The sequence below is a fragment of the Carlito syrichta genome, unplaced genomic scaffold (assembly GCF_000164805.1).
Source record: "Carlito syrichta isolate Samal-C Ts95f unplaced genomic scaffold, Tarsius_syrichta-2.0.1 Scaffold68049, whole genome shotgun sequence".
In the NCBI taxonomy this organism is placed as follows: domain Eukaryota; kingdom Metazoa; phylum Chordata; class Mammalia; order Primates; family Tarsiidae; genus Carlito; species Carlito syrichta.
Genome location: NW_007012145.1, coordinates 16420 through 39797, shown reverse-complemented (window position 1 = coordinate 39797; position 23378 = coordinate 16420). Strand labels below are relative to the sequence as shown.

At 47.4% G+C, this 23378-nt stretch overlaps 1 protein-coding gene across 1 annotated transcript; it reads left to right on the top strand.

The window, feature by feature from the left end:
- The first annotated feature begins 1099 nt into the window (after nt 1-1099).
- FAM198A (family with sequence similarity 198 member A) lies at nt 1100-23082 on the top strand. Its single transcript, XM_008051992.2, has 5 exons — nt 1100-1219; nt 1719-3008; nt 19909-20031; nt 22101-22204; nt 22859-23082. Exons 1-5 carry the CDS (start codon nt 1100-1102, stop codon nt 23067-23069), a joined length of 1848 nt encoding a protein of 615 aa, XP_008050183.2. The 3' UTR covers nt 23070-23082.
- Nucleotides 23083-23378: the final 296 nt, after the last annotated feature.

Genomic DNA, 23378 nt, shown 5'->3' with positions numbered 1-23378 from the left:
GACGCTTCCTCCTATTTCCATCTCAGGTTTGTCTTTAAGACTTGCTTTCTCTCTTTCTGCAGGCCAACTCTCAACAGAATAAGGTCCGCTGCCGGAATATTTGGCTGGATGGCCATGGGCTCCTGCTCTCTAATTCATGAGCAGAACAAGCAGCCTTGCTGACCTCTCTCAAGCTCATGCTCCCTGGGCTGGGTTTGGGGGTGAGGATCTATTCACCCAGCATGGGTCAGAGCCCAGGATGGTCCCATCAGCTTTGGTAGGGGTCAGGGTGCCTGGGCAGATGCCGCCCTGGGGTGGATTGTGGGGGACAGAGGTGGCACATTTGAGAGATCATGGAGAGCTGCTGATCCCAGACCTTGCCTATAGTCATCCACTACAGAACTGATCCTGGATAGGCCCCTCTTGTCACCCACAAGGGAACTTTTCAGGAGAACAAGCAGATGCAGGAGAGAAGTGCAATCTGATTTGTTGGGTTGTGATTTGTGATTTGTGGGGTCTGATTTGTGTGTCTGTGATATCTTTGAAAATTCTGTTTATCTATGTGCCTTTTCCATGCATTCCATGGAAAAGTCTCACTTCCATGCATGGAAAGCCTCACTTTCCATGCATTTCATGGAAAAGCCTCACTGCACCTAGTGTCAAAAATCTGAGGGATATCTGGTGAATTCAGTAAGTTAACTTCATCTGGGGATTTTTGAGATGCAGATTGCATGCTCCATTTATTCCGTCAATCACATGTTCAATGTTTCTCACTACGCGCCAGGGATCTGCTGGCGGATCCATCATTAGGGAACAAGGTGGCAGCACTCCGAACCGCAGTGGCTTAGATTCTCCTGGCAGCTCCACTCCCACATGGCCATACCTGCACTTGTTTCTTTCTTCTTGTGGCTACAGTGCCTTGGAGCAGTGGCCCTCAAACTTGAGCCCACATCAGAATCACCTGGAGAACTTGTGAAAACACAGGCTGCCAGTCCCCTGCTTCTGCCCTCAAGAATTTACATTTCTGCCAAGTCCCCATGTGATACTGCTCCCACCAGTTCAGGGTTTGTGTGTTGAGAAAGCACTGTCCCTGGGGTGTGTCCTTGCTCTCATGTGCAGAATGGGCGCTACCACATCCGTGAACCAACCTATTGGGAAGGAGAGAGAGAAAGGCCAAGTCAGCCAACTTCCTTTTACGCGTGTGGGGCAGGCAAAAGTGGTTGACTCATGCCACAGTCAGGTACTCGGTCATATAGCCACATACAGCTGCAAGGAGCCAGTAAAAAGTCATCTTTTACTGGGCAGATGTGCACTGAAAAAAGGGAAGGGCATGTTCATTGGGGACAACCAGAGATCTGCCTAAATGGGTCCATGAAATCCCATGGAGATGAGAGAGCCAACTCTTGGTGGTGGGGACAGATGTGGAAAGGTGCATGGTTACAGTATCATAATGGTGGTTTAGTCAAAGGTAGAATAAAGGAGAAACCACGTCTGGAGGCAACAGCAAAGGCCACCCCAAAAGGCAAAGTAAGCAAGCCAAGCTATGAAGCATGCGTGCCCTTGGCTGGGGTTGCCCAGTCCTCTCTTGAAGGCAGCTGGTTGTCACTCCACTTGGGTTGTGCTCTTATTCTCTCCTGCACCCAGGATACTACTTTGTTCACTGTCCCCATTGTTTTGTGGATTGGGCTGAGTCTTTCCCGGGTCTCAAGTTCTCTTTTTTCTACTCCACCCCCCCCCAGGCATCTTGGCTCTGGAGAAGGCTGCGTGGCAAGAGGCGGCCAGTGATGGCATTCTGCCTCTTGATGACCCTGTCTGCAGTGGCTGTCATCCACCTCCCCCCACAGCATCCAGCAGCCAGCCCAGACCCTGGTCCCATGGAGTCCCAGGGAGTAACTGGCGCCCCTGCCCCTCATGTCCGACAGGTTTTGAGCTCCAGCCGGAGGCAACGGGCAAGAAACATAGAGTTCTGGAGAGGCCAGGCTTTGCCCAGGAATTCCACCTTGGTCTGTGCTGAGGAGCAAGGTCACAGAGTACAAGTAGACAGAAGCAGACAGTCCCCAGGAGGTGACCACAGGCATCCAGGGAGGGTGAGGAGGGACATTGCTTTATCAGGATATCCAAGACTCACCCAGCATCTTGTGCTCCTGAGGGAGGATGAGGCCAAAGATCTAGGAGCCAAAGACCTGGACCACCCCAGGCATGGCAGCCCCATCCAGAAGACACAGCGTGAGAGGGGCACCGTGGTGAGCCCTCTCATGGGAAGAGATGTGGCAGCTTTATGGGCTTGGAGAACTACTGCTGGGCTGTCCCGCTCACCCGATTCAGCAGAAGGAAGGGACCTTCTGGGAACTGAGAACAGAGCCTCGACTTCTGGGCAACAAGTGGAGGATCCCACCCTGGTTCCAGGGGCTCGTTGGTGGCCTGGCTCTGTTGGGGAGCTGCAAGGGTCCACATGGTGTGACACTGAGACCCCGGGGCTGTTGACCAGCTTGAGGACCGGCGGGCAGGTTCCCCCATGGCTCACAGAACATGACGTGCAGGCCCTTGGGCTGTTGTCTCAGGGGGAGGTGGTGGGCAAATCCAGGGTTCCTGCCCACGGTCAGGTGCTGCAGGTCGGCTTCTCCACCAAAGGTGCCCTTCAGGATTTGTCTCTTCCCCAGCTCAGCCAACTCTGTGCCCAGGGACTCTGTGGCCTGATCAAGAGGCCTGGGGACCTGCTTGAGGTCCTGTCCTTCCACGTGGACCGCGTGCTGGGGTTGCACCGGAGTCTGCCTGCCGTGGCCCGGCGCTTCCATAGCCCCCTGCTGCCCTACCGCTACACGGACGGTCGCGCAAGGCCTGTTATCTGGTGGGCACCTGATGTGCAGCACCTGGGTGACCCAGATGAGGACCAGAATTCTCTGGCCATAGGCTGGCTGCAGTACCAGGCCCTGCTGGCACATGGCTGTAGCTGGCCGGGTCAGGCCCTGTGCCTGGGCATCCACCATGCTGAGTGGGCACGCCTAGCTCTCTTCGACTTCCTGTTGCAGGTAGGTGGACTCGGGCAGGGGTATGGAGAGCTGTGGGGGTGGAGGGTTCTGGTGGAGAGGACTGAATTGCCCACCTGAGGTTGATGGTGACTCTCCCCCCAGTCATGGTCTTTTGGCCACTGAGCACCTGTTTTTTGTAATTTTTCTGCCTTATTTATCCAAAGGTATACTGGAGTTGGCTCATCTGCTCACAAGAGCTGAATGCTAACATTTTCAGGAATTTTGTGACCTGGTTGTGAAACACAGGCATTATTAAAAGTTAAATTACATAGACTAATACTATATTAGAAACAAAGGCAATAAACACCAGGACTCACTATTTCTTAATTATTTTATTGCGTTTCACTGTTATCTGTGCTCTTGTAGTTATTTATGTACATTGTGTATATGTGTTTATGTGTGTGTGTGTTTATATATGTGTGTGTATATTAGAGAGAGAGTAAGTACTATGTAGTGATGTGCGGCTGCTTATTGCTTGCCAACTCCACATTCGGTGATGTTGCTAGCTTGAAATTGTCAGGGTGTGAATGTTTACACCATGGAAATCAGCAAATGCCACACACCAGGATCTCCCTCTACTTCTGGAGAGCTCATTGTTAAACATTTACCCTCACACTATTTATAACTATATCTTTAAATCAACAAGCATTTAAGTTGGTTGTATAATTTAAAAAAGAAAATGAATGAGAGAGGGAAAGAGATAGAGATAGAGAGAATGGGAGCGGGAGAGAGAGAGAAAGGGAAGAGGGAGGATGCCTGGGCACTGAAGAATGAGAAGGAACTCTGCTGGCTGAGGTCCCTACCCTACCAAGAGTTCACCCTGGCTCTGCTGGATCAAGGGGCAGTGTGGGGATCCCAGGAAAGGAGCTAGGCTGTCAGGGCACAGAGGCTGACTGGAGGACTGTAGGAACCAGCTATTTCCTGACTGACCTGTTAACAATCAGTGTGGCAGTTCCAGTGCCTGTGAGCTGGATGTCCGCCGTGGATACGCGGAGGGAAACATGGCCAGGAGGTAACAAAGACAAAAAATGAATAAAGTTCAGCGAGGGTGGATACGTTCACTAAATGCGCACATAGCCAGCTTTCATTTTTTTAGGGATGCGTGCTGAAGAACGAGGTCAACACTAGCCCTAAGGCTCACCTATGGAGGCGAGTGGATGGGCCACAGGACAAGATCCAGATCATGACCAGGCAGCCAGGGGCCAATATGCTGTGTTTGGTCCATGTGGGGTTGGTTCCCAATGTGTTTTAGAAAATGCTTGGATGACCTCTAATACTTTGGAGATTTCCCATAAAAATCCATCTTCCTTTGAAAAACTGGATGGTTTAGTAACACTGGTCCTTCACTCCTATATGTCATGATCAACCTGAGTTGAATAGCTGCTGCCCCCTTTAGAGGCTGCCACACTGTCCTTTTGGCCACAGGCCTTACTTCTTTATTGTCCAACACCCACCTACTCTCTTCCCAGGACCCACCTCCCCCCTTGAATGTTACCCCTGTCTGCCTGTAGACACGTTTGTTTCCAGACCCGGGCTAGCTGATCTCTTGCCATCCTTCCAGCCCCTCCAATGTCTGTCCCCATGGCTGCTTTGTGGAAGGAGGAATCTGGGGGTCAAGAGTACAGGTTTTAGCATCAGAAAGACCTGGGTTGAACTCTCCACCCCCAGGCTACTTCCCACTGTGTGCTACTGAGCAAGTTACTTGGCCTCTCTCAGCTTTAGGCTTCTCCCTCTGAAATGGGATTGTCCCAACATTATCCCCTTGGTCCTGAGCAGTTGGTAGCTCCTAAATGCCGGCACCTGCATCTATGGCTTACTCTGGGCCCTGTGTGTCACACAGGAAATGCTGGGGAACTGACGCTCTCCAGATAGTGTGTGACCACCCTCTGGATTGAGAAGAAGGGGTTTCCCATATAGGATTTTCAGTGCTGAGGCTGGGGCAGTTGTGGGTGAACAGGGAAGCTTGGTCATACTACCTCCAGGAACAGTCTTCAACCATGACTGAAGACGATTGGTGTGTACACGCCCTATATGCATATTCTACACATCTCTCAGCATTAACCTAACAGGATTGAAACCCAATTATCCACAATGGTAACTGCTGGCCTTCCGTGTCTCACCTCCCCACTCCCTACTTGTATTTCTTGGTGTTAGCTCACAAATGGCTTTCAGCTAAATTCTTGTCTCAAGATCTGTTTCTTGGGAAGCTCAGCTGATGTCAAATGATAACACTGACCTTGCATGCTTTCTGCATGTGAGATCATTCATGTAACATACTAAGTACAATGTCTGGTAGGCTGCACACATTCAATAATAAGCAGGCACTGGCCTGAACACTTTATAGGAATTAACTTACCTGGTCCTCGTGAGAACTTCATGAGTAAGATACTGCATTTATTCCCATTTTAAAGTTGAGAAACTGAGGCCAAGAGAGGTTAGGTTACTTGTCCAAGGTCACAAGTGGTAGACTGAGATGCAGCCAGGATGGTCTGACTCCAGAGCTCACCATCTGAATCAGAGTTACTATTCAGCTGGCCATGAATGAGGGCAGGAAAAGGGTATGCTTGCAGGGACACCCCAGGGCCCTGATATCCGAGGCACAGCTCCTTGCAAAGCTGCAGTCCAGCCGATGTGCTCGCAGCTACTTTCTGTTCCACACAGAGTCCCTCTGTTCATCTCCCGGGGCTGGGGGCGTGGGACTTTTCCTCAGCTGCCAAGCCCTGCTGTGGGGACAGAAGTCTCTGCAGCCAAGGCACACACAGATTGGTTTTGTGGTCAGACATAACTCTACTGGGCTTGTGCCACTTCTTCCCTGGTTTGCTGAGCACTATTCAAGTCAAACACCGCCGTTTGGCTAACACCGGCTTCCTAGAAACCACTGGCAAGACAGAGAGAGGCGGGGATGCAGAATGTGGGTTTCCCTGCACAGGAATCTTTTGACCAGGGTCTGGGTATAAACTTTGTATACAGGCTGCTCTGGGGTAGGTATGCTTGTTCATTTGTTTGGTTTTATCCTATATAAACCCTTGTTTCTCTGTGTTTGTGCGTCACAACATATCATTTACCGAGGCACAGAACACACAGGCACTGCATATCTCTTATTCCCTGCATAAATCATACCTGTATTTCACAAATCCCACACAACACTCTGTATTTGTAGGTGATTGCTAAACCAACACTGGGTAACAAATCTCCCAAAACTCAGTGGCTTAAAACTCCAGTTCTTTCTTTCTTGCTTCTGGTCTGTGGGTCAGTTGGACTCCACTGAGCTGGGTGCCAAGCTGTGGGTTGGGCTCAGGTCCACTGTCCATTTCTCATCCTGGGGCCCAGGCTGAAGGGGTAGCATTCTCCGGGGCAAATTCTTCTCATGGAAAATGGAAAAGGCCCAAGAGCACAACCAAACTGCAAAAACACAGGTAAATCTTATGCCAATGTCACTTATAACATTCCATCAGCCAAAGCAAGTCAGTGGCCAAGCGCAATGTCAGGGAAGGGAAGTACACTAGTCAGAGTAGAAGGAGGAGAGGAATGAACATTTGTTGGACAGTTATCAAATCAACCTTGCCCCCAAAACGTGCATTTTTTTTTGGACTTATACACAAACCATATATGTCCACTCGTGTCATAGCCACACACAGGTACAACAGTCACATGAACCACCCCTTCCCCCATGCTCCATGTGGTGCCCAGACACTGCTGTGGGTAACTGGGTCTCAATCCTGTCGGGTCCTCTGGAAGAGTATGCAGAAGGTGCTTCAGGGTTGACACACCGAAAGGGCAAGGAAGCTGTGATATTCACCCTCTAACTCCCAGCCATCACTGGATGAGTCCACCCCCGAGGTCACTGATTTCCTGGCACTTGTAGGATATTTCTGCAGCCAAAAAGGGACTGGGGCAGAGAGCCATACAGAAAGTCATTGACATATGGGGAGAGAGGATAAAAAAAATCAGAATTATTTTTTGGAGGGCAGGCTCTTTGTAGTATAGGCTTCTCCCACTAGGTGAGTATTCTGTGAACCTATCTGCATCAGTGTACCAGCTGGCATTGTTGTGTTCAGCTTCAGTGAAATTTTTGTAGATTCTTTCAATGCTGAGTGTTCAGCAGTTTTTAACCAAGAGTGATATGACCCCCCATGCCCCACCCTCCCTATTCACCCAATCTCGCCCCAAGTGACTTTTTTTGGTTTCCCCGATGAAAAAAGTCCTCAAAGGGAAATGTTTTCCAATGTGGAAGAGGTGAAACAAAAAACAGCAGATGCACTAAAAGGCATCAAAATTGATGAGATCAAAAACTGTTTTGAGCAGTGGAAAAAGCATCTCAATTGTTGTATTTCATCAAATGGAGAGTACTTTGAAGGTGTCTGAAGTTTAAACATGTAAGAATCAATACATGATTTTTTATGAATTAATTCTGACGTTTTGAGGGGTCTACCCTCGCATATGAGAACAGTGAGTGCCAAGGGAATATGACTGGGATACCAACAGTGGCTGCTACTCATAATGAGTCATCAGTCAAAGATAAGCTTCAATCGACCAAATAACCAGACTAAGAAAGATGAAGTTCTAATAGTGAGTGGGAGATCTTCCCACCTCACCCCAGGCTGTGTCATAGGAAGTAGCAAGACCATGAGAGAACCCATTACTTCAGAATGGATCAGTGAGAAGTTCTACTCTACTGGACAAAGTTTGTGTGTGTGTGTGTGTGTGTGTGTGTGTGTGTGTGTGTGTGTGTGTTTGGCTGGAGGAAGGGGCTCAAAAAGCTCTATTCTGCTTAAATGCCAGGGGCTACCTGCAACCATAGTTATACTCACTCTGGTAAAAGGTACAAAGTCCTTCTCCTAGGACAGTGAAGATGGTAACTGCACAGTCAAGTTATGGCCAGGAGGAGCTGTGACCACCAATCTGCTGCAAGCCGAATCCGACTGAGGGGAATTGTGCCTGGACCCAAGGGGGCCTTTCATAGATACAGAGGCAGTGTGTGGGGAGTAAGTGCTGAGGGATTTGGCACATTTCTACTTTCTCCCTTTTTGAGGAGCTTCTTTTCCCACAGAAGAGCTTCCTCTTGGCTGGGCAAGACTGTGTGTGTGACTGGCTGGGCAGGTGGGTGAGCTGTGGAAGATTCAGGCAGACTGTGAGTTGGTCATGTTAGCTCACAGAAGTCACCCTGCAACTTCTGTATAGGAAGGAGCCTTCACATCTTTGAGAATTGGGACCTGAGAAAGTCTCAGCTGCCTTCATCCCAGTCCAGGCAGTATCTTTTTTTTAACCGAGACTAACACAGCAGCCTTCTAACTTGTCTCCCTGCCTCTACATGTGACCCCTCCAACCTAGTCTCCTTACAGAACCCCGAGTGATTGTCTTGGTTTGGGCCCCCCAGAGGCAGAACCAGTGGGGTAGCTTACATGGAAGGGGATTCCAAGAAACACCTGCAGGAGAGTGGGGAAGAGAGACAGATGGGAAGTAGCCAATAAAGGATGTGTTATCAAGCTGATCACTGCTATGGATGACTGGGGCTTAATTTCACAGGAAAATTCTGGGAAATGATATAAAACACAAGTTCAAAGCTAGCTTCCAAGAAGCCTGGGGTATTTATAGCCAAATCTCCCATCAGTCTTTGCTTGAGGCTGCTTCTGGAGTGTCCATTCCCAACATTTATAGGTGTAGGTTTGCCACAGCTTTGGAGAAAGTTCCCAGGCAAAGTCATACAGCAGCTGGAAGTTAGAAGGGAAGCTCTGAGGTTCACACATGACTGGTCAGACACAGAGAGCACACCTCTTAAAAATCAGATTGTGTCACTTCCCTGCTAAAATAGGGCCCTGGCCGACACGATGGCTCATGCCTGTAATCCCAGCACTTTGGGTGGCTTAGGTGAGAGGATTGCTTGAGCCCAGGAATTCAAGATCAGCCTAGACAACATAGTGAGACCTTGTTGCTACAAAAAGTTAAAGAAAATTAGCCAGGTGTGATGGCAAATGCCTGCAGTCCCAGCTACTCTGGAGGCTGAGGCTGAAGGATTGACTGAGCCCAGAAGGTTGAGGCTGTGGTGAACCATGAGCATGCCACTACCACAGCTTGGGCAACAGAGAGAGACTCTGACTCAAAAAATTAAACAAGTAAATAAAAATAAAGCCTGGCTATTTTGGTGCCCTCATTAGCTTGTTCAAGTGCCCATGTTCCTAAGGACCTGTGTGATCCTGCTCGCTCTCCTGGCACCTGACCTTTGTCAGTTTCTAAACATACCCAGCTCCTTCTGTGTGGGAGACTTCTGTTCCTGCTCTGGCTTCCAAGAGCACCCTTGCTCTGACTTGCTTCTGACCCCTCCTCCTCAGGCCTCAGCTCTCCTGGCCTTCCCCTCCTCCTCTGCTATTCTTTCTCTTTCAGGGCATCCAATCTGTTTCATTCTGGTTCTTAGTACAATGTGTAAATATCCTTTGTTCACATATTTGCCATCTCTCTTTTGGTTTTGTTCACCACCACGTCCCCTTCACCTACCACAGAACCAAACCCTTGGTTGGCCCTAGAAAACCACTTGTTGAATGAATATATGAATGAACAAGCCCATGAACTTCCAGGGTCTTTATATGATTTTTCTTCTGGTGATGTTGTGTTCTGGTTCTTCAAATATCACTTCTTACTCTAGACCAAAAAGAATTCCAAGACTTTCTACAGTTTTTTTCAGAGGTCACTGTAGAATCATAGAAGTAAAAAACATGACAATCATTTGTCGAGTGCCTGCCTTCTGGCAGGTAATTAATTTAGGCATCTGGAACAGAAGACAATGTCTGACAATGCCTAGCATGATTGCAGTAGGTTGCATGTGTTAATACATAACAACCCAGGAGGCAGACAATATTCTTAGCTCCATTTCACAAATGGGAAACTGAGGTTTAGAAGGGCTGAAGAACCCTGCTCATAGTCACGAAGCCTTAAGTGTTGGAGCTGGAATCCAATCCAATGCAGTTTGGCCACAGAACACATGCTCTTGACCTCTTTGCTGTACTTAGCCGACCCTTGAAAAGCTATTTCTTGAGTTTCTTCTGGGTGAGACCAGCTTGCTTCCTCTCTGGGGAGCCCATCTTAGTCATGTGTGGTCCTGTGTGTGTTTGTTGTTTTGAGTCCAAATCTCTGGCTTCAGTTCTCATGTGTTTCCTCTGTCCTGGTTTTCATGGACATCAGATGCTCTGTCAGTTAGAAAGGAGCCCAGATTGGTAACCACTGCTGATCTCTTGGGGTTCCATCCAGAGACACGAAATATTATAAAAGCAACTAATATTTACAAAGTACCTACACCTGTCTGGCAATATCTGTTGCAAGCCACACGTGAACCCACTGACATCCACACGGCCCAAGACATGGGTGTCACAGTTCTCCCCGTTTTACAGGTGGTACAGCCAAGTACAGAGGAGTGAAACAACCCGCCTGGGCAAGGAAACTTAAAAGTGGCATTGAGCATCTTTTCATAGCTTTAGAAGCAGGACCTAGATTAGGGTGAAGTGGAATAGGTAGAATTCTCTGATGATTCCCCCAGATTCTTACCCTCATAGCATAAGTCCCTCCCCTTGAGTATGGGTGAGACCTGTGAGTATGAGAGAATATTACTCCGGTGATTAAATTAGTAGTCACTTAACTTTGGGTTAATCAAAAGGAAGATTATTCTAGGTGGGTCTGAACAAATCTTTAAAGAAGATGAATCATCTGAGAGAGTATTCTTCAGGCCTCAAGGAAGAAAGTAAGCAGTCACTGTCTATGGGGAAAGGAGATGTCTAGGAGGACCGTGACATCCCTGAGGACCTCAGTCCTATAACTGCAAGGAGTGGTGTCTGCAGGCAACCTGGATGAGTTTAGGTGGGAAGCCTGAGCTACAGTAACACGTGGCCCTGGTTCACACCTCTGTTTTAGCCTGGTGACACCCTAAGCAGAAACCCCAGCAAAAATGTGATGAACTTGTGACCCACAGAAACTGTGAAATAATATGTTCTGTTAAGCCACTAAGCTTATGGGAATTTCTTACACAACAATAGAAAACGAATTCGTGAGGCAAGGGAGGTGCCCAAGTGCAAAAATGTAAGAACATGCTTACTCTCGGATGCTGACTTTGCATTTGTACAACCCCAAAGTGGGCACCTCAGGTTTTTTTTCCCCTTCACCCTAGTCCTGTCTCTGTTTACAAACCTCTTAAAACAAAAATATTGCCCATATTCTTCATACCATTTTCTGCTGGGTTGTCTGTCTTTTTCTTAATGATTTTGAGACCTTTTTATAGATTAAAGAAATTACCCTTTTGCTTTCAGTGTAGTGCAATATGTCTCTTAGATCCAATTGTCATTAAGCTTTGTTTATAGCCTTTTTATTCTAATTTTTTTTTTTTTTTTAGTAGATATGGGGTTTCACTATGTTACCCAGGCTGGTCTCCAACTTCTGACCTCAAGCAGTCCTCCTGCTTCGGCCTCCCAAAGTTGCTGGGTTTACAGACACGAATCACTGCAATAGGGCTTGTTCATAGTCTTTTTGCTGTGCAGAGTTTTTTTTTTTTTTAATTTACACTGCTAAAATGATCAAGCTTTTCTTTTGTGACTTCTAGGTTTGTATGTTATATTTTAAAAGGCTATCCTTATTTCAGGATTATTTTAAAAATTCTTTCATCTCTCATGTTTTTCATATAGCTTGGATCCATCTGGAAGTTATTTTGGAGTGAGGGATAAGGTGTGAAACAACTCTTTTTTTATTTTTCAGATGGCAACCCAAATGTCCCAGCACTATTTGTTGAATAATCAATCTTTCCCCCAGTTTGAAAGGCTACCTTTACCATGTAGTCAATTTCCATATGTATTTAGGTCTATTTCTGGATTCTTTGCCATTCCAGGAAAGGTTATATTTATATGACAGTCATACTGCTTTGATTACTGAGCTTTATATTTTATGTTAATAACTAGTAGGGTTTGATCTTAATTGCTCTTTTTTAGAATTTTCTTGATATTCTTGTATAATTTTTTCATATAAAATTAGAGTCAGTTTGTTACTTCCTTCCCTTATCCAAATCCTTTTGGGATTTTATTGAAATCAAGTTAAATTTGTGTGGACTAACATAGAGAGAATGAGCACCCTAAAATATAGAGTCATTCTAGCCAAAACCAGGTTATGTCTTTGTTATTCACATACCTTGGAAGCACTTGGCTGGTTTCGTTAGCTGGATCTTCACATTGGCTTATTTTTCTCATTTTCTTCTTGTGGCCATTTTCTTTGATTGTATGTTCTAGCCAGTGGCTCTTTGCTGTATGAGGGCTATCATTTCTACATATTAATTTTCTTACTGACTGCATACTAACTTCATCTTGTTTTTAACAGTTGCTCAGCCCAGGCACAGTGGCTCACACCTGCAATCCCAGCACTTTGGGAGGTTGAGGTGAGAGGATTGTCTGAGCCCGGCCCGGGCAACTTTGCAAGATCATGTCTCTACAATAAATAAATAAAAATTAGCCAGGCATGGTGGCGTATGCCTGTAGTTCCAGCTACTTGGAAGGATAGCCTAAGCCCAGCTAGTCGAGACTGCAGAGGCTGTGAGCGTGCCACTGAACTCCAGCCTGGGTGACAGAGTGAGACTCTGACTCAAAAAGACAAAAACAAAACAACAACAACAACAAAAGAGTTGCTCAGTTTATTCTCTTGGATCTTTCCCAGTACACCATCATTTCATCTGTAGCAAGTGGCTTCCTGTCTTTTCACTTCCTCTTCTCTCTTCCTCTTCCCTTATTACATTTACTGGTTCCTTTAGAGCAGTAGTGGTAGACATGATGTGTTCCTTACAGACTTGGGACAATTTCTACTGTTTCTCCATTCGACATCATGTTGGATTTTGACTGAAGATATGATTCGGAATGGATATATAATTTTATCAAATACCTTTTGGATATCCATGGAGGAGACCACAATATTTCCCCCCTTGCGGTTAAAGAGGAGACTTTTTGTGAAAGGTATTCTAATGATGACTCATCGTAGCATTCTTGTTTGGAACTTACTTTTAATGGCTGCTGGGTTTTGTTGATGTTTAAAATTTAGAGGGAGATAACAGATGTCTTTTTAGATAAGCTATAGTTCTTCTCAATCCAGCTCCTCCAAGCCCATCAGCTAATCTATTCACCTGCTTCCAAAGCTGGTGCCGAGACTTCTGGCCTTGGGCTTGGGGCAGATGAGGTGGTCCAGATGTTTCTTCCCTGGAGCCTCCTGGGAAGATGCTGTTTGTCTGGAAATGTAGGGAGCATAGCAGGTTGAGTCATGAGAGGGGAATGAGAGTCAGTGCGGAGTAACTTCCTCCTCCCCCAACTTTGACCTCAAAGTCTCACTGAATATACCTCCTGCCCTCCATGGAGGTGTGAAAAGGGGATTTGGCTGTCCTCCTGCTTCCACTTATGCTGTAACTCTCTGACCTTCCAGCAGCAAGCCTGCTTAATCAAGAGGCATGCTTTTCACGTTGAAGGCCCCAGGTCTATGACTGCTACTAGGCTGGGGAAGGGTCCAGTACTGGAGGTATGGGCCACAAGGAATAGCAAGTAGCTCTTCTGGAATCTACCAGACCCAGGTCAGGCACTGACTGAATAACCCCAGTCTTGTCCCAGGAGCCTGATAGACTTGGTTACAGGACTTGGGCCACATTTCACACCCTGTGCTGGGCTCCCCCTGGACTTTACCTCTCCCGCAGCTGGGCCTGGTGTCCCTCTTTGGTTGACTGCAGCATCATGTCCCACCCAGATATCCTGTCTGGGAAGTTACAGAGGCAGGCCTTCCCTGAAGCCTTTTGGTGTTGGCCTCTTGGCCAAGGAGGTAGGGTGTGGTGGGCAGGCTTCAGTGACCACAGTCCTCATATGAAGACACGACTACATCCTTCAGACTGTCAGCCAGTCTTGCATTTCATTTGTTCTTGCAGTCAAAAAACTTTAACGAGGTGTCTGGTTGAGCTAAACCTGTGCTGGGTGCTGGATCACATTACTGAGCCTCTGTGACTCAGTTTCCTCACGTATGAAATGAGAATGATAATGGTGTCTACTTTTTGGCTGCTGGGAAGGGTCTGGTAAGTTGTGATTTGTAAAGCACTAAGAATAGTACCTGGCACAGAGTAAGGGCTTTACAATGACTTGACTAAACTTCAATTCACACATTTAGACAACACTGCCAGAAAACCCAAACTGCAAAGGATTATAATTTTTTCTTGGTAACTCTTCATTTTTCCAAAGGGCAAAAAATCAAACCCTGAAGGAATATGGGAATGAAAGTTAAGCTTGGTCTTGCTTGACTGCTAGTCTGTTGCTGTTTAAACTTAATTTCTCTTCTGTAGCAGAAAACAAGAGAGCATGGCAAAATACTCAAACTGGTCAGTGTGCCAGCTGAGCCCTTCCTGTGAAACACTTAAATGGGAGTAGATTTAGGGAACCAGTACTGCGTGTATCATGTGGTCCAATATATCTTGTAGCTTCCTCTGAAAATAAATGTGGCTGCAGGTTAAAACCTGCACAGAATGGACTAGAGATGGGATCAAGAAGAGTTGGCAGGAGCACATATTTAAAATAGCTAATTCAAAATTTTTGTCTAATAAGTTCAATATCTGGGCTTCCTCAGGAACAACTTTGATTGATTACTCTTTTCTTGTGTATTGGCCATACTTTGTTTCTTTGACTGTCATGACTTTTTTGTTGAAAACTGCATATTTTAATAATATAACATGGCAACTCTGGAAATCAGATTCTCCTTTGTCCCAAAGGTTTGATGTTGCTGCTTGCTGTAGTTTTTGTTTGTTTGTTTGTAATTGTTTTGTTATTTTATTTGTTTGTTTTTTTAATGAACAAAACCTATGTTCATCTGTATTCTTTGTTGTGTGCAACCACTGAAATTTCTGCTCAGTTAGTTCAATGATAGGCTAATGATTGGACAAAAGATTTCCATAAGTTTCTGAAGCCAATAAGTCTTCCAATCTTTGCTGAGGGGCTTTCTATACTTGCACTGGGGCACATCGTTAACATTCATCTATGCATTTGACAAATTTGCCTTTGCCTTCACTCATGCTTGTACAGCCTCAAGGTCAGCCAGAGGTGAGAGATTAGAGCCTTTACCATTTTTCCCTGAGCATGTGCAATGTCCAATACATGGGTGTGTTGGCCTTCTAGATTTCCAAGAATTTATTGGAGCTTTTGAAAGTCCTTTGGACAGTTCATTCCTTATCTTTTCCTTTTAAAGATTTGTGGTTAGTCTATCATTTGCCCCAACTGTCATCCATTGTCTCAGACAGCCATTCTGTTAAAACACTTGCCAGTTAATGTTTCCAACAAATGTCCTCTACCCTTTCAGGGAAAGGCTTTTAGTACTGGGCAACCAACAAAGTCAAGCCTTTCAAGTGGAGTTTACCAGGGAACCACCAGACGGGTCAAATGATGACAAGTTTTTTAGAATGTAGTCTGCTCTGTCCTCTTTATACTGGGAATGTAGGCTGTTATTTTCAAGGTTGCAGCTGAGCTGGGATGTGGTATGGGACTAGGGAAAATTAAAATACCATTTCAAAGATTCCACCATTTTTCTTACTTATATGCTACCCAGGTTACTGTAAAGCTTTGGTTAATTTCCAGAGCTTTTTTTATGCTATTATGGAGGCACAAGTTCCAGAGGTTCTTACTCTGCCATTTTTACTTCAGATTTCCATTTGAAGAGTTAGAAGACTTGATGTTGAAGGAAATCAACACTTTATTTTTCAGAATATATGAGAGTTTGATTACAAAGAGCTATAGAAGTGGAACAAGACCTTTTGTTTGTCAACATTGAGTTGGAGCTGAGTGGATTGAGAGATGGCTGTCCTTGTTTTGACAAGTGTTACACCCTGGAGGTGATAGTTGGTGTTCCCCTGTTTGTGGAGAGGGGTTAGCTGCAGATGGGCAAAGGGAGACAGGAAAGTGGTTATGGTTAAAGCTGAACCAGGTGTGTGGCTCAAGCTGACTGAGCAATGACCAAAGATGATAGATGTGCTGCTATTGCTTTAGTTGTCATAGGAGATGATGGGCTCTGAGTCTTCTGGTGCTTCCTCTTCTTCCTTCATAGTTTTAAAACCTGTTCTCAGCCGGGCTCAGTGGCTCAGCCTGTAATCCCACGCCTTTGGGAGGCTGAGGTGAGTGGATTGCCTGAGCCCGCGGGTTCAAGACCCGCCTGGGCAGCGAGACCTCATCTCTACAATAAATCAAAAAATCAGCCGGGCGTGGTAGCGCGCGCCTGTAATTCCGGCTACTCGGAAGGCTGAGGCGGAAGGATCGCCGGAGCCCAGCAGGCGAGGCTGCGGTGGCCAGGAGCGGCCGCGCACTCCAGTCTGGGCGACAGAGTGAGACTCCAACTCAAAAACAAAAACAAACAAACAAACAAAAAACCTGTTCTCAAGCCTTAATTAGTAAGACTAAAACCAAATTAATTAATCCCATGATGAATAATGATGACGATTTTATTTAATCTCAGTAACGGATTCATCCTTCCTGTTCTTTAGAGAAGCAGAGCAGGAAAATCAAGAACTTGGGCTTCAAGGCAGGAAGAATTGGGTACCGCTTTTACATTTATGACCTCGGGCATGTCGATCTTGGTGTCCTCATGCAAAATGAGGATAATAATACCTCCATTGCAAAGCTGCAGTGAGACATAAAGGAGACAGAGATGGCAGCCATGGTGGTGGTGGTCATCTGAGTGCTGTTTTCTTCTGATACCAGTCAATTTTGCAACACAAGCTGAGTGCCCAGCAATTCAATTGGATTCTGACAGTATCTGCGTAGAGTCAGTGTCAGATCCCACAAGCTAAAGGGCTCAGTCCTAGTGTAGAACCCTAAAAGTTAAGTTCAAGTACCTGATGTATAGAGAACCAAACTGACACATCAGTGCTTTGCAGCAGAGAAAGGTTTATTCAATTTGGCCAAAGCATGAAGGTGGGAGAAGCAACTCTCAAGTTCAACCTGCCTTTGGGCATAACTGGGTGCTTTTATGGGTGAGTTAGGTAGATGGGAGGTGAGATTCCCAGCGATGAAAGCTGCTTGTGTCCCTCAGCCAATCAATTTGGCTTCTGAATGCCATTGAGGAGGCCTGTGTGACCTAAGTAAGGATCATAGGAGGTCTGCATGACCTAAAGATCATTATTTTTTGTTTTTAAAGGAAAACAAGTTCATTCATCTTTCTGGCAGCCCCCGGGTTAGACTATCAATTATTAGTGACTACCTTCTAGCAACATAACTACATGCAAGCAATCATGCATGTAGGAAGAAAAGGACAAGGAGAAATGGAAATAAGTAAAACAAGCATCTTATGATTTTTATAATATGGATTCCATTGCAGTCCCATAAAGCTGCCACCACTTCATATGCCATTCCAAGTCTTAGATCAACTACTTCTAACTGATTGGCTATAAACTGAGGGTTCCCGTGACCTCCTGCTCAAGTTCAATAAATTGCTAGAATGACTACAGAACTCAAGACAACACTTTTCTTACATTTACTGGTTTATTATTTTTAAAATGCCAGCAAACTGCCTGATGAAGAGGTAGACAGCGAGAGTTCTGGAAGAGTCCTAGGTGCAGCTTATTCTCTGTGGAGTTGGGGCATGCCACCCTCCCAGGATGTGGATGTGTTCACCAGTCCGGAAGCTCTCTCCTCTCTAGAGCAGGAGTTGACTGGGGGATGGGGCCTGAACATTCCCACCCTCTAGTCATGTTTCTTTCTGGTGCCCAGCCCATTCTGAGGCTATCTAGAAGTCCCACCCTGAGTCCCCTAATTAACATAAATTCAGGTGTGATCAAAAGAGGCTCCTTATGAACAACAAAAGGCAGTCTTATCACTCAGGAAATTCTATGGGTTGGGAACTTTGTGCCAGAAATAGTTTTTATTATGCCACATCATCATCACCATCTCTAAGAGGCAGTCACTCCATCATTGCTTTACTGGATGAAATCCATTGCTGTTTTGCCCAGGGTAAGGCTGTGACTGCTCTGCATCCTCACCACCCCAGGGCCCCTGGGTGCCTGAGATCCCAGAACCTAGTGGTAGAGCAGGGACTTACAGGAGCTTCGTGACCAGCAGAGGGAGCAGGCATGCCTCTTCTGTGAGGCTCATCCCAACATGGTGTCATCTGGCTTCCCACATGCTGCCTCCCTCCCTGACTTCCACTTCCTTCACCTTGATTCTAGCTCCTCTAACTTCTGGAGAGCTGACCCGACCAGGGCATGCAACCAGAACTGTTTTCTAAGTTCCTAGGCTGCCATCTTCCTCTCCAGTGGTGTTCCCTAACTTTCTAATTTAGCCTAACCATTCTGCAAAGATGGGTCTGGAGTCTCCATTCTGGGTCTTCACCACACAGAGCTCTTTCAGGAACTTAGTACCTTTTGTGCCCTGAGAATTAGGCACCTGCGTGATTCATTCTGACTGGTGGAACCAGGGTTTCTAGAGGCCTCCCCCCCCCCCCCCCCCCCCCCCCACCCCATCCTGACCTCTGACTTTTGCCACCACCTGGAGATTTAAGGAAATGACTCAAACCCCTGGTCCTATAAACTGCAAGGGTTAGAAGCCCTTCCTAGAATTTGAACAGCTCTCAGCTGACTCCTTCTGTTTTACATGCCATGAGTTCTGCCTTGACATGCCCTACACCAAACCTGAACTCAACTCAGCCCCTTCACCAGCGTTCACCCAACATTTCATAAGGGTGGCAGCTTTATTGAAGGTTGGAGGGCTTACGGGAGGGCAGATCTCACACCCCCAGCCTCCTGCTGCTCTCTGCTCCCCTTCACCCTTTCTATTCCTCTCTCCCCCTTTCACAGTCACAAACTGAATTTCCTTTTGTCTACACAAAGCAAGTCCTCCCAAACCTAGGCCTCTTGAGATCTCACTTTCTACCTCAAGTACTCATCAAGGCATTGCATCATACCAAGTTTCCCTCCTTTGAGGGAGAGTATCTTCCACAGCTGGCCCTTCCCATCTGTGATGGTGATACCCTGCTGGTCACCCACCCCTCACTTCATCCACTTTCTGGCACATCCCAAGCCTTTTCCAAACTACCTCCCCCTGCAACTACTCTCCCTTCCTGTCTTCTCCCCAGAGCAAACCCTTCCCTCTCCATTCCCAGAGGACTCTGCCACTTCTGCTGTTAGGCCCCTCCTTTCTCATCCTATTTGTCTGGATGCTTATAGCAGTTAATATCCTCATGCGGGTCAGGGCTGGGGGCAGACCCACGATTCATCTTCCTGACTTGCAGGCTGTGACTCTTTCCTTCTCAGGAAAGCATTCAGAAGCAAGCGAGTGGGAAGTATGACTCTAGGAATTCTCTGGTCCCCTCTAAAATGTCATGTGTGTCATCTCTATGTGAATAGATGTGTATAGGTAGGGGATGGGTGGCCAAGCTCCTCAGAGTTGACCCACACCCCACCTGAGGATATCTTTCTCCACCCCACTTGATCCAGGCCTACTGCAGAGTGAAAGAGCTGTCCAATCAGAGCTGTTGAGACAATCATTAAAGGACTTGCACCTCTAAAGAAGGGAGGAACCTTTGATGGAGCATTTGCTGTTTAAAACAAAAAGTGATCATGTGGAGGGGCAGACAGACAGATGGTCAGAGTTCGGAGGCCAGTGGTGCCAGGGCAGAGTTCAGGAGCAGCTGTACAGGTTGAGCAGGGAGATTGAGTACAAGTCCTGGTGTGCAGAGTAAGCTGGCTAGAGGGGTAAAGCAGAAGCCCTACCTACTAGCGAGAGGCCAGCAACAGAACTGACCAGCACAGAGAGCCACTGAGGGTCACCCCATTGTGGCCCCGGGGTCATGCAAGGAGCGGCAGGTTAGGGAGTTTCCATGTGGGCTTAGTGGAGGCAGGCACCGTGCCACACCCCCCAGAGGCTGAGTGTCTCCACAGGTTCATGACCGCCTGGATCGCTACTGCTGTGGCTTCGAGCCTGAGCCCTCAGACCCCTGTGTGGAAGAGAGACTTCGAGAGAAATGCCGGAACCCAGCTGAGCTGCGGCTGGTCCACATCCTGGTATGTCTCCTCCACACCGTCCCCTTGTCACCCCAGACCTTGTCTTCCTATTTCCTATAGGAGATGCTGTTAGCAAGTTTCAAACATCATCTGACGCTAGGGTTTCCCTGTCCTCTTCTTTTTAGCAACAGAATCCTTTTTGGAATATTTCTAGGAAGCCACAATGTATAAAACTCACAAAATGGAGCTTTCAGAATGTGGTTGAGGTGGGAAATTGGATGGGGGCTGTAACCCTATTTTCATTGTCTCCACTGCCACCCAAGGGCTCCTGGAGGCAGAGTTTGAGAACTGTGTGTCTAGAAAACATCTTCATTGTGCCAGTAAATGAGGACTTATGGCCCTACAGGAAAGGGAATCTCCAAGACCACATGGCTGGTTGGTGGCAGCATTAGGGCATGAACCCAAGACCCTGATGGCTCACAGGCTGGTGGTGATCAGAGCAACAATATGCTGCTCTTGTTAAAACTAGAGCCCAGCATGAGAAGCCATGTGCCAAGGCCATCAGAGAGGGGCTGGTGTGGCAGAATAGCCCCTTCTATGCAAGAAGCAAAGTGCTTCCCCAGGGAAGGGCTTCTCTGTGTTCTCCTGCAGTGAGGTCTGGTGTCCTCACAGTCTCATGCTGGCAGTTGCTTTTGGAGGGCAGCTGTCAGCATGGTGCCCAGGACTGAGGTATAGGTAGACCGCACCACCTGGGGGCCAAGGCTGTCCAGGGCAGGTGCTGAGAAGTTTCATCCCCTGACTCTAGAGCCATTTCTCCTTCACCCTGGTCAAAGGCAAACAGATTCGGGAGAGGTAAAGCTTTTTTTTTTCCTTTTTTTCTTTTGAGTCAGAGTCCCATTCTGTACTCCAGGCTAGAGTGCAGTGGCACACTCACGGTCACTGCAGCCTCGACCTGTTGGGCTCAGGCAATGTTTCTGCCTCAGCCTTCCAAGTAGCTGGAACTACAGGTATGTGCCACCACACCTGGCTAATTTTTTGATTTATTGTAGAAATGAGGTCTCACCAAGTTGCCCAGGCTGATCTTGAACCCCTGGGCTCAGGCAATCCTCTCATCTCCACCTTTCAAAGTGCTGGGATTACAGGTGTGAGCCACTACACCCAGCCGAGGTAAAACTTTTTACATCTATCCTTTAGCCCTGATGGCCAGGCATTTCACAGATCCCTTAGGATAGCAGGTTTTAGAGGGAAGAGTCACCAGGCTTGGAGGTCAAGGTGATCCCTGGTGTGTGGAGCAGGGTGAGGAGGGAGGGGAGGTAGAGAGAGGAGGGAAATTGGGGTCCTGGAGACAAAAGTTCACAATTTAAACCTAAGCCACTGGAGAGGATTATGGGAAATGCTCATAGACTTTTGGAGAGTGTGTGGGAATGAAATGCATGCGAGTGGGGGCCAGAAGACACAGCCTCCCGTTCCCAGCCACACCATGTTCTTGAACGTACTAAAGAATTCTCTGGTGTTGATTCTACTTTTGAAAAGGTTTAGGAGATGCTGTACTTTTTTCCTGTGGAAATAGGATAGGGTCAGTGCTTTCTGAGGACAAGGACATCCGTTTGTTCTTGGTGATGCTCAGGGGAATGTCTGGGTATGCAGGCAGGAGTGATATAGAGGGGGTAATATATGTGAGCATTATACATCACAAAGCTGATGGCCTTGAGGAGCGGGCTACCTCCACACCTGCCAATCCCACCCAAGCTCCTCATTTCTTCAGCCACCAAGACAGGATCAGTCTCTCTGCCTTGCAATTTAAGCAGGTGGTGCTGTAGCTTAGTCCTATGAGTCCAGGTTTGAACTGTGTGATCTTGTACAAATCACTGAACTTTTCTGTGCCTCTGTTTCTATAAAATGGTGCTAATACCAGTGCCCACCCCCTAAGGTTGCTGCAGGTTTCATTGAGATGTCACCTGGAGACGCTTAGCACAGTGCACAACTGGGGGGACCATTTGTGGGGATAGATTATGGTACGGACAGGTCAGAGCCCCCCGCCCCTTAACCCTGATGGAGTCCATAGGTGCCAGTCATACTTGCACTGTCACCCACCTCTGTCTCTGTCTCTGTCCACTTATTCCTCTGAGGTCCGGAACAGTGATCCATCTCATCTGGTCTACATTGATAATGCCGGCAACCTTCAGCACCCGGAGGACAAGCTGAACTTTCGGCTTCTGGAGGGCATAGATGGGTGAGTCAAAAGCTTGGGTGAGGTTTGCGGGACTGGGGCTTGATGGTCCTGCTACAGACGGTGGGACCTTGAACTGTGGCTCCTGAGTAGTCCACAGCCCATCAGACAAAAGCCATTGATCTGAGCTTCAGGAGGTGGTGGGGAGGATGGGAGAAGGCAGGAGGTGCTCAGGAGGAGGTGGAGAAGTTGAGAGAGGGTACGGTTGGCAGGGTCTACTCCCAATGCCCAGAGGGCCTCCTGTGCCTGCAGAGTACCAACTGCACTGTGGCGTGTGGAAAGGGTAGCCCTTCCCTTGCTCTGGGGGGAGAGCAAGCCGGTGACCCTGCCCCTTCCTGCTCACACTTGGTGGGCAGCTCAGCCTTCCTAGGGCTCTTCCTGGTCCTGTAATTGCCAAGTGGAGTCCATTACAGCAGAACTGATTCACCTGCTTCTCTGTGGGCCTCTCAGAAAGCTCAATCCCCTGCTTGCAAAGCAGAGTCAGTTGAAGGGTTCTCTGATCATGAGATAGCAGGCACAGGGGACTTTGCAGGCCAACTTTGCCCTAGTTCACCAGCTAGGCAAGCTCTGGCCACATGGCTTTGCCTTTCATTGAAACTCTCTAAGGTCACTTTTGCTTTTCCTTTCTGTTATGGGGCTCTGGGAACTTGGTTTCAGGTTTCCCGAGTCTGCCGTGAAGGTTCTTGCATCAGGGTGTCTACAGAATATGCTGCTCAAGTCGCTGCAGATGGACCCGGTGTTCTGGGAAAGCCAAGGTGGGGACCAGGGACTGAAGCAGGTCCTCCAGATCCTGGAGCGAAGAGGACAGGTGCTGCTGGGACACATCCAGAAGCACAACCTCACACTCTTCAGGGATGAGGACCCATGAGCCCCACCACTGCCCAGGCAGGGCCGTCACCTTGCTGATGGGGTGCCTCATAGCACAACCTTGAGTTGGTGAGCATCCATCCTTGAGCTCACTCATCTTAAGGAAAAATGGGAAAAGCCAGAAACCAGAGGGACATGGAGATGTCATGGGATGTTTCACCTGCCTGGGAAGACAGAGGTCGTGTGGAGTTCTTAGTCTCAGTGCATCCCTTTCTGCCTTCTTGGCTCTGGTAATGTACTCCCTTGCACCAATAAGTTTATTCTAAAATGTTCTGTGAGCTACTCCAGATACTGTGAAACTGTGCTTCAC

What these genes read in the sequence shown, in the direction of transcription:
- FAM198A (XM_008051992.2), top strand. Translation starts at nt 1,100, where the DNA reads ATGGGCGCTACCACATCCGTGAACCAACCTATTGGGAAGGAGAGAGAG. An exon ending in TCTTCGACTTCCTGTTGCAG is followed by an intron (nt 3,009 to 19,908) that starts GTAGGTGGACTC and finishes GTGTCTCCACAG; the next exon opens with GTTCATGACCGCCTGGATCG. An exon ending in CTTCTGGAGGGCATAGATGG is followed by an intron (nt 22,205 to 22,858) that starts GTGAGTCAAAAG and finishes ACTTGGTTTCAG; the next exon opens with GTTTCCCGAGTCTGCCGTGA.